The 11,712-nt window shown below is 34.0% G+C and overlaps 1 protein-coding gene across 4 annotated transcripts in view; it reads right to left on the bottom strand.

Moving 5' to 3' along the window:
• Nucleotides 1-11,712, bottom strand: part of ARHGAP20 (Rho GTPase activating protein 20) — a 133,027-nt gene that overhangs the window by 106,266 nt on the left and 15,049 nt on the right. For all 4 annotated transcript variants that reach the window (XM_032285638.1, XM_032285639.1, XM_032285641.1 and 1 more), the window contains one exon: nucleotides 7,763-7,845. In XM_032285638.1, the coding sequence (XP_032141529.1) occupies nucleotides 7,763-7,845 (83 nt within the window). The remainder of the gene's footprint in view (nucleotides 1-7,762; nucleotides 7,846-11,712) is intronic.

The following is an 11,712-nucleotide window of genomic DNA, read 5'->3' as shown; positions in this document are numbered from 1 at the left end:
TATAATTTTTAAGACTCAAGCCTTCTGGCTCATCTATTAATGTCAAGTTTGTTAATAAAATGTGCCTACTTTATCATCTCAGCCTTGTATAACTAGAAGTGAAGATCATGAGGTCAAGAGATCGAGACCATCCTGGTCAATACGGTGAAACCCCGTCTCTACTAAAAATACAAAAAATTAGCTGGGCATGATGGTGCGTGCCTGTAATCCCAGCTACTCAGGAGGCTGAGGCAGGAGAATTGCCTGAACCCAGGAAGAAGAGGTTGCGGTGAGCCGAGATCGCGCCATTGCACTCCAGCCTGGGTAACAAGAGCGAAACTCTGTCTCAAAAAAAAAATATATATATATATTATATATACATAAAGGAAGAGAAGACAGGAACCAATAATAACTAAGGTAATATTCTAAGCATTTTTACTTATTTCCTCATTTTATGTTCTATGATATAAGCATTGTGACCCATATTTTATAGAGGAAAACACTGAGACTCAGAGATTAAGTAATTTATCCAAGGTCACACAAATAATCAGGATGAAGTGCCAGCATTTAAATGCAACCAAAGACCAAGCACTTTCTCCTGTACCAAAATTCTTCCCTCATGTTGTCTTTCTCTCCTCTCAGTAGAGATTTAAAAAGTAAACATAAAGTCTCGCAAACAGCCCAAACACAATAAATTAACTTGGAGGTGGAGCTGGAGATAGGTGAATATCAACTTAAAAGTGGTAACAGGTTGTTACCCAAAACAAAAGTGGATAAATTTTTGTGCAATTTCTACAAGGTGGGCTGCTCACCATATCAAAACAATACACTTCTGAAGGAAAAGTTTGTATGACTTGAATTCATTCCTAAACAACGAAGAAGCAGCATAAGAATGCCAATATATATGAGATTTCTAGACCATATACATGAGCTCTTGTATTTTGCTGCATGAAATTACTTCCTAAAAATAACTAAGAATCATTTTGTTAAAAGAAATCTCCATTTTCACCTATCAAGACTTCCACAAACACTAATGAAAACATAAAGTGTCTTATACATTGTCTACTTAAAGGAACTCTGGAAAGTCAGAAACTACTGTGCTAACTTATTCCTCTTTTGGTTTGCAAATGGAGACATGAATTTATTCACTAATTCATCCAACAAATAATAACTGAACAGCAAGTATGTACAAGGTATTATTTTATTAATAAATGTGTGCTAGGACACTAAAGGAAACATGTATATAAGGAGATTCCAATGTGGTGTGATTGAGTTCAATGATTAATAGATATATAAGGGTAGTTACCACACTGTGCCCCATAAATATGTACAATTATTATGTGCCAATTTTTTTTAAAAAGGTACCATTATGACTCCTATTTTACAGAGGAGGAAACTGAGGCTTGGAGTAACTAGTTGCTATGATCTGAATGAGAGCTATCACCTTTATAGATTTTTGGCTATACAATTCCCTCCCAAGTTCATATGTTGCAACTTAGTTACCAATCTGATGACATTAAGAGGTGAGGCCTTTTGCAGGTGATTAAGTCATGAGGACAGAGCCTTTATGAAGAGAATTAGCTCCCTTATAAAAGAAATAAAAGGGAGCTGTTTGCCCCTTCCATCATGTGAGGACACAGTAAGAGATACCATATCTGGTCAGCCTTCACCAGTCATGAAACCTGCCAGTGCCTTGACCTTGGACTTGCTACTTTCAGAACTGTGAACAATAAATGTCCAATATTCATATATAAAAAAGATATCAAGTGTGTTATAGGAGCATGAATATTATTTATGAAGAGTTAGAGGGGTTCTTGAAGGAAGTGACATTTGAGAGAAGGCTAGAGAATATGATGTGTTTAGAAAACTGCAAACAATTCAGAGTATACAGAAGTCTTTTGTTTTTGCTTTTGTTTATCTGCTAACAGGTTGATTTTATCATATTAGTGAACCTTTAAAGTAATACTATTCAGAAACTATTCAAATTTTTTTCTTAAAAATAGAAAAAATACAGCTGGGTAAATTAAAACAATTTTCATACTGATTATCTAGACATTATATTCTTGGTACATATTAACATTTAATTTCTTAGCACCTGAGTGATATTTTTCTGAAAAATGTAAATTAGTTCAACCTCTATGAAAAATAGTATGGCAAATTTTCAAAGAACTAAAAACAGAAATACCATTTATCCCAGCAATTCCATTACTGGATATCTAAACAAAGGAAAAAACAGTTTTATCAAAAAAAATCTGCACTCTTATGTTTATCGCAGCATTATTTATAATAGCAAAATCATGGAATCAACCTAAGTGTCCATCAACAGTGGACTAGATAAAGAAAATGTGCTATATATACACACTATGGAATACTATACAGACATAAAAAAAGGATGAAGGATGAAATTGTGTCCTTTGCAGCAACAGGTATGCAGCTAGAGGCCATAATTCTAAGTAAATTAACACAGAAACAGAAAACTCAATACTGTATGTTCTCACGCAGAAGTGGGAGTTAAACAATGGGAACACATGGACAGAAACATGAAAACAAATGACACTGGGGACTCCAAAAGAAGGGAGGAAAGTGGGGGGCAAGGCTTGAAAAGCTACTACTGGGTACTATGTTCACTGTTTGCGTGATGGGTTCAATAGAAGCTCAAACCCTAGCAATATACCCATGTAAGAAACCTGCACATGTACCCCCTGAATCTAGAATTTAAAAAATGAAGTTGAGGCTTTTATCACTGAAAAATTATATTAAACAATGAAATTAAGATCATATTGGAAAATACACAGTTTTCAGGGAAATCTTTTGTTGTATTCAACAAATAATTCTGTGACCAAAAAATGGGAAGAAGTTTAACAAATAATATATTTCAACACTTTCATTTTATTTTTAAGAAAACTAAGCCCTTTAACACGTGCTCAGAATCTTACCTTAACACAAGGATGATTATGACACAATGTCAGCTCATCTTTAAACACAGAACTGAACACTATTGTGTCAGAGTTAAAGTAGTTGAGAGCAGCCAGGCAACCACTCACCTTAGCAAACCTCTAACCTTCTTAGTATGAAAGATATCTGTCACATTTCCTAATATAATAATTACTTACAGAAACCACCTCCAGCAGATCTGAATGGTGCCACATTTAAAAAAATGTTAAAATCTGTGAACTACCTCTCCTTATGTACTCTATGGGTTCACCAAAGAACACTGGAGATAAGGTATTACACATAAATACAGTTAACTCATCAGTTAATCTAAATCTTTCTTCCTCTTTAAATCCAGCTCTCGTTCATTATTTTTTAAAAAGGATTCTTTCAAATTTCCTGCAGATTTAGATACAAGCTTTATCATCTACAAGTGATTAATTACTAAGTAACAACTATGGGACAACAGTAAAAATAGTAAGGTTCTACAGCAATGCCAAAATCAAATATGGACGTAATTTAAAAAATATAAAATGTCAATAAATAAAACACTGCCCACAAATCTTTAGCAGTCTAGTTCCCATGTTATAATTCAAGAGATAGAAATTATTTGGGGACAAGGGCATCAGAACTTTGCTGTATAAAGTAGTACTTAAAATAGATGTGTTATAATCTTGGACTTCAGAAATTTCTCATATTTCTGGAGTTTAATGGATAGAAAAGCAAAATTCTATTTGCAAAAATTTGGAAAAAGGTAGAAGTACATAATTGAATACTGCTATTCAGTTTTATACTATAAAATGTATTTAAGTTTTAACTATAGTATTTAAAATAGCAAGTTCATTAATAATTCATAAAATCTGATTTATATAACTTTTCAGAAACATACATTATAAAGTGGATAACATTCAAAGACTTTCTTGAATGTTTATTATAACAGGATTTGATCTCCAAGTTTTTTTAAAAAAACTGCAAGACTTAAAAAGAATTAATATATCTATGTTTAAGTGAGAATTTAAACATGAGGGAAAACAAAACTCAGAATCACTTCTGAATAGAAAAGAATTTAAAAGGATATACAAATGATTAATAGTGGTTACCCCTGGGGATGGAGTAGGGACTTTACTTTTTGCTTTATACATGTCCATATTGTTTTCTTTTATAAGAAATATGTGTTACTTTTGATAATTGTAAATACTTCCTTAAAATTCTCAGTATTTCTTTTAAATAAGCAAATAAACACAAAATCATTCTTTTATATCATGTCACAGTGATCCTTTACCAAGCATTCATTAGAATCCTGTAGATAACACTATTATATTTTGTACTTAAAAATCTATAAAGATGATAGCCCTCATGTTAAGTGTTCCTACTGTAATTTTTAAAAAGAGTGCACAGGATTAACTATGGATTTGAAAAATATGCCGATGCCTGGATCCTACTATAGAATACTGAATTAGAAAAGCTTAGAAATTACTAAACTAGAGGACCCTTTCAGGTTCTTTCCAATCCTGAGACTGTATTGCTTACAAATATTTTGCACACCTTCAGAGTACAAGCACCACGAGCTACACAAAATAAAAGCATAATCTCATCTTTATAAGATTATGAGAGACATGAAAGTCCCATTCCCTAGCACCCTAATTACTGACCTAGAGAAACTTCCAGGAAATTAACTGAAGATTAACACACACACACACACACACACACACACACACACACACATATATTTTTTTGAGCCAGGGTCTGAGTGCAGTGGCATGATCATATCTCTCTGCAGCTTCCAACTCCTGGGCTTAAGTGATCCTCCCACCTCAGCCTTCCAAGTAGCTGGGACAACTTCTTTTTTGTTGTTAATTTAATTTAATTTAATTTTACAGAGACAGGGTCTTGCTATGTTGCCTAAGCTCAAGTGATCCTCCCACCTTGGCATCCCAAAGGGCTTGGGTTATAGGTATGTGCCACAATGTCCAGCCAAACAAACTTTTTTTTTCTTATAGATATTTGGACACAAAATTCATCCTATTTTGCTACTACTAAGCTAAGAATTTGGGGGAACTGAATCGAAGGTAAGCACCAATTCTTGAAGAAGTGATAGGGAGGCAGTGTGGGGGAAAGGCATTGTTGTATATTATTATATTGGTTCTCAACTTAAAACAATAAGAATTGGCATTTTTCAGTGAGTCAGATAAGTGTTAGCATTTTCCCTAGCATAGCACTTCATCTGTATCAGCAGTTCTTGATTCTATTAAACCTAATGACCCTTTGTTACACAGAAGTCATATATATATATATATATATATATACACATATGTTCAAATTCCTCTTTTTATATCCTAAAATGAAATTCAGAGGTATTTTTTAAAAGTCAGAAATAATAAAATACTCTAACAGTAACATAAAAAAATGAAAGTAGTTCATAATAAAGTATGTGTTTCAATAAGTACATGCTCAGGCATGATTATACTAAAGACAATTCAGTAGTCAAATGCTTACAACTAGTTACAATAGATATATTAAAATTTAAGAGAAGTCAGATAAACCATTTCATGTAACAAGTACAGAAAAATGAAACATAGCCCATTGGGTTTTAGAAATGGTTCCAAAAAATACAAAGTAGAATTAGCTCTTGATGTACAAGGTAGCTACATTTCTGAAAAATTTAGTGTTTACTGATATGTATAAAAATGCTTTGTGCTTATATACAATATAGTTAGGTTACAGGCATAGATAATTATATACAGGTTTTTCTCCCCCTTCACACATATGCCCTACAGGGGACTTTCAAAATCTACGCAGGAACCCACAATTCTTCTCTATGCAGGATGTTCTATGCTTTACATGAGGCCTTGCATCCTGGGCTGCTGCTGCTAAATCACTAAGTAAACATAAATGTTCCACAAAATTCCAAAGTGTTCCCTAGAGGTTAGTATCACCTCCCCTGCACTGCGAACCACTGGTCTACATGAACTTTCAGTATCTGCAGGTATACTTATTACAGATTCTCACCCTGGGGTAAGAGTGGGGGAAGATGGTCACTGGTCCCTGATCTCAAGCTAAAGCTTCTATGATAGAAGGACTACTTGTAACCAGAAAACCTTAGCACACTTCATACCCACAAATTCCAATAAAAAATTTTATCTAAAACTGTATTTGTTAAAAAAAACTGACAATAAATTTATGTTTACATCTATAGTAGAGAATTAAAGACAGATATACTAATTCTGTTTCCTCTATCCACCTTCCCTAAAAAAATACTCTGCCTTGAGGTTTCTAGATAATCAGTGTTAAACTGTGAAAATATAACCATCTCTTTTATCCACACTAAAGCAAAGATACACTGACGCAAACAATACAAAAGTCATTTATATATGACATTGAAATATATTACTGTATTTTTATTTGGAAGAATGGCTTCCTAGTTAAATTTTGATTAGGCATCTATTAAAAGACGTTTATGTTTCCTGATCAACCCAACGACTAAAGTGTATGTCTTCTGGGGTTAGGTGAAAAAAACCACTGAGGCTGAGAACTTGCTAAGTGCTTGAAAGAAAGTGACAGGAGTATTTTGATACATTTCACTTGTTAGGATTTGGATATATAACCTATTTTTAATACTGAAAAACTTCCATACTTTCATATAGATTTTATATTAAATTAGCACAATTTGAAGAAATGTCATAATTATAGATATATCATCCCTTTAAATAAAGTTGGTGAAGCCTTCACTTGACCTAAAAGGATTCATAGCTTAGAGAAAAATCATAACATTCCTTTGAACATAAAAACTCTTATGAGTTAAAATGCCATTTAAAAATTAATGAATAAATTAATGAATAGTTATTCAATTTCAACACATTATGAAAGATTCTTAAAATATCTATTGAAATGTTACAGCAGGTAGCTAGTCAGGTATGAGCAGGGCAGGAGAGGCCTCCCTGCAACACACACCAGGAGCGTTGGATGACCATCAGTTGATGGTCAGGTGGTTGTTAACCATTTCTATAAAGTAATAATTGGTCACAGCTGGTGCCAGGGAAAGGCAGTCTCCTAATAGATGGAAAACACCTGAAACTGATGAGCAGCTTCCCAATGAGATCCCACAAGTACGCCATCATATGAAAACCCCTAGTCAAGCTGCACTCTTGTTTTCTCAAGGCAACTGCCTGGCCCATTTTCAAGTTGTACTTTCCTTCCCTTCCTTCCTGTTCTAAATCTTTTTAAAAAGCTTTCGCTCCTGTTCTGGGGGGAAAAATGTCTATTTCAAAGTCCACTGAAATAGTAATTAGCCTCCATCGGTGAAATGACTCTGTTAACAGATATTTAGCTTATTTTTCCACTTTGAATTTCACTAACTTAACCAATAATGCCTAAAATAAGTCAATATTCCATTAAAAAATAGTCTTAATAGGGTTGTCTTCCTTCAAATCTAAAACTGGTAAGAAAAACTGCCTTATCTATGTACAGGAATCACTTTGTGTTGCTTAAAAATACACAAAGTTTTGTGTAAAACAAAACATTCATTTTTCAGTATTTTGATTTCTATTTATAAGTAAACTTTGATAAGATGTGGAACTTGCAAATTTGTATACTTTTTGGGGTGAAATTCACTTTTGAATCAGTTTTAAAGCCACTGAACATATACACCAGCTCTCACAGGCTTTATGATTCCTATAAAGAATGTGCCCTATTAACCTCAGAACAAAAGTTGTATTTTCTACTCTTAAGCAGAATTCTGGTGGTGATAACAAACAATTTCTACACATTAAAGAATATGTGATCTGAAAAACTCTTTATCTAATATAAAGTTCCAAGCACATACCAAATATGTAATACAAAGCTTTGCGCTTACCTGGTAGTAGGCCGTTTTTGTAGGGCTTTATCCAGGATAAGAGACGGAGCGCTCCTCCTCCTTTCTGCTAGTGTTTTCATTTTCTGTTGATGAAACAAAACAAAATGAAGACCACGTGGCTTGTAAGGCAAGACAATTTAGATTTTTTTCAATCCAATTTAACAAGTTTTGTATTGCCTATTTTTGCCTATCAGGGAGCCTACAATTTCATTACGGGGATAAAACTATAACATCCAAGATAGGATAGTGGAAAAAAAAACAAAAAGGCAGGACAATAAGAGTCAAAAAGCGGTAAAAACAATATGTTTTTTGTGGTCAGAGAATAAAGAGGTTAAATGTTTACCAGAATATTTGGAAGAAACACCATCACAACCATTATGTGTCCAGCTCTATGCTAAAGGCTGGACATGGACTATCTCATTTATATTTCAAAATGTCATCACGGTGGATAATACTGTATTTCACAGGCAAATTTGGCTTCAAGGAAAGACAAGTAGAGGGAAAAACAGTTAAAGCAAAAGCACAGAGAAGAGAGTTTTACATAAATATTTACACACTTGGAAATCCCTTCTTCCAAATAGACTTTTTAAAAACTGTAACTTTAAAGAAAAACAATCTTTTCTAGGTGGTATAAAAATATAAGAAACAGGATAATTCAGGTACTCTGTTCCAATGACCTAAAATTGCAGTAAAGGGGGTTCACTCAACTGGAAATATCCAAATAATTACTCTCTAAATTTAGTCATATATTTAATGCATCCAGATACAGCCACTAGAGGCAGATGAGTAAAATTAACCATACAGTCACAAACAGCCATGAGCTAGGTTCAGGCTGTATCATCAAAGCCATTCTTCTCACCCTTTATCTCTCTTACCCTGTATCCTCACCAGAGGTCTTACCCACTACACTACGTCTAGGCCAGGCATGGTTGGGAACTGGATGTTGCTCCAATGGGAGCTATGTAAAACTAACTAGCTAGCTCAGTGCCGGTATCCTATTATATGATTCATAAAGGAACTGCTTGTAGCTTTCTAGCATAGGAATAGTAGCACCATTCTTATCCCACAAATTCACCATGCCCCTAGGGATCTCTTCCAAATTATTGTCTGCTCTGGCCTCAGTGTTTGTCTGCTCTGGTCTCAGTATTACCAATGCTCTGGCCTCAGTGTTGCTATTCCACTCATTCATCCTTTGGCTCACATGTGAAAGCTATTGGCCCAAATCTCCTTAGCACAGCTGAGACAACAGCTGAAATAATTATGTAAAATAACAGTAAACAAATGGGCTAAAAATAGACAATATCAAACATCTCAATCGGGAGTTATTAATCACATGTCAATTTCAGGCCAGTTTACATATACAAATTTTTTGCTTGATGTATATTTGATGTCTTCCTTCTAAAGAAATAGCCCAGAGTTGTCATCAGATTCCCAGAAAAGTCTAATCCTTTCCAACACTGCATTTCAATAACCTAGTTTATATATTATAGTGTGCACACCCCATCTCACTGTTTCCATTACTCACACATCTTAGGAACATAACCCTCAGGAATCTAACATCCTTAGGCTAGTGTGACTGCAAAGGTTACAAGTAGAAAGGAAAACTGGCAGATAAGCATTTGTTTTGCAAGGTACAGCAGCACTTCCTCCTGTGAAGAGTCTCAACACTGAAAGACTGGTTTGATTTTACAAAGAAAAGTGGCAGTTTGTTCATATCTATCAAGCTATGTTCCAGATTTTTTGCAGGGTTCTGTTTCACCTTTAAGCCTAGAATGATCCTTACTCTTTATCTTGATTCCCAATACAGGCCCAATTTACTACTTTGAACTGTTAAATGTACCCCCTCTTATAAGCTTTATGTGAGTCCCTTACACCCTCTGTCTGCTTTGACCTTGAGGGTCTGCCATTTAGGAGCTTTACATCTGCTTTCTCTAACCTTCTGACATCACTGTCAGCAGATCCAAGATTCTAAACTAGATCTTCATTAGTACGTACTTTCTAATTCTGAGCTCCTTGGCTTTCAGGTTTATGAAGAATTTGTAAAGCGTTCAAAAGACAGTATAAAATGATTTAAAATATGAAGAAAAAGAGCCTATGAAAAAGGATAAAATGATCCAAGGTTCTTTATTTAGAAACAGTAATAATCTCGAAATTAATGCAGAGCTATAATATGAGGGAAAGAAACCATCTTCCAAGGACGATGAGGCAAAAAGAAATGGGGAGAAATACAGAATGAAAACCCAGGTTGACCTTGGATAGTGGTTTGTTGAGAAATCTATAAAAGTTGTGAACTAAATTTTGCATGCAACTTTAGAGGTTCAGAACTCCCATAAAATGGATTCCTTAGGGATTTATGAACCTCAAGAAACTTTCTGATGTAAGGAAATATTTCTGGGAATGATAGGTGTTAAGCATGAGAATGGATAATCAAAGAAGGGTGACAAATTTTCTCCTGAAAAAGTGCTTTTGAAATGGGAGTTTTTCATGGAAATCTACTGTAGAAGATCATTTGTATAATAGTGAATAGACTGTATTTCTGAGTTATAAAATTGTCAGATGTATAAGGGGTCAAATGCTGAGTGTAGCACCTCATCCAGCTTGATTTATATTGAAGAGAATGCAATCAAACTACCAGAAGGTAGTTTATTTTCATTTCAGGTTCTATTCGTACTTAGGCTTACTCTATCATTAATGAGATGTGCAACCCAACACAATTCAGACTTCTCTGGGCCTCCATTTCCTTACCCACAAAATGAGACAGTTTGGACTAACACAGTCTCTTAGGTCCCTTCTGTTTCTGATATTCCCACATATCAGAAATGTGTCCACCAAAGATTTACTGTGGATATGCAAGGATATAAACATTACATGAACCATACATGTAGGATTCACAGCATTCATTCTAAGTTAAATAATAAAAGGTCTTACGAACAGCCAATATAACCAAGGACTTAATAGATTTAGATATTAACTCATTCACAATACACTGATCTCTTTCTTTTGCTCAAAAGTTTAACCAAACAAAGGGCCAATAATAACTTCAAAACAAATTCACTGATCTTTTAAAGAATCTGTTCTCAGGCAAAGAAAACTCAGATTTTCTTATTTATAACAACAATGTGAAATACATCAAAATAGAATGAAACTATTGATTCTTTTGCAGATATATAGTAGTACAAACTTATCAGGACAGGTTGAGCTTATGCTTATCTTAGCATCAACACATTTCACAGTTGTTTCTGTGACATGGATAACTGTAATTTTTTGCCTCACAGAAAACAATTATATGGCATATATTTTCTGTTGTACTTGATGTTTATAACTAGATGACCTCATAAATAGTGGATACCACTGTGAAGTGGAAATTTTTAAAAGGTAATCTTTTAAAGAAATGATAAACGATACATTTAGGCAAAAAATACCCAATTAATTAATTTCATTAATCTTTTGGAAATGAGCTACTTGATATTGTACCACTTAACTAGTGTCAAGTAGCCTCAAAAACTAAATAAGAATTTTACTTGATCTAAGAAACAAACAAATATGAAGTAGTATCTATTTCTGTGTCTCCCAAATGGGAAAAAATGAGGAGGAATATGGAAGAAGTTCTAAAATGGCATAAAGAGTAATTAAATTTTAAAAACTGTTGTCTATTTACAACTAGCCCTTTATCAGAAAGTATAACATGAATACTAGAGATAAATTATTAGGGTGGTGTACAAATAATTTCTGTTTTTGCTATTACTGCCAATGGATCTTTGAAACTATGCTGTCTCCTCTGCATTTATATTCAGTATTGTAGGTCAAAAAACCTATTATGCCAAAGAGTAAATGAATAGAGGTCATAAATGAATATGAGAACCAAATGCCAGTAATTCATTTTTTCTTTCACATTTCAATAATAACACAAAACGACAGCAAAAAACCAATAATCTTCAGGGTGCTTTCCA

The sequence above is a fragment of the Sapajus apella genome, unplaced genomic scaffold, assembly GCF_009761245.1.
Source record: "Sapajus apella isolate SASKATOON/1434 unplaced genomic scaffold, GSC_monkey_1.0 scaffold16, whole genome shotgun sequence".
NCBI classification, from domain to species: Eukaryota; Metazoa; Chordata; class Mammalia; order Primates; family Cebidae; genus Sapajus; species Sapajus apella.
This window is presented reverse-complemented; position numbering and strand designations above follow the sequence as displayed.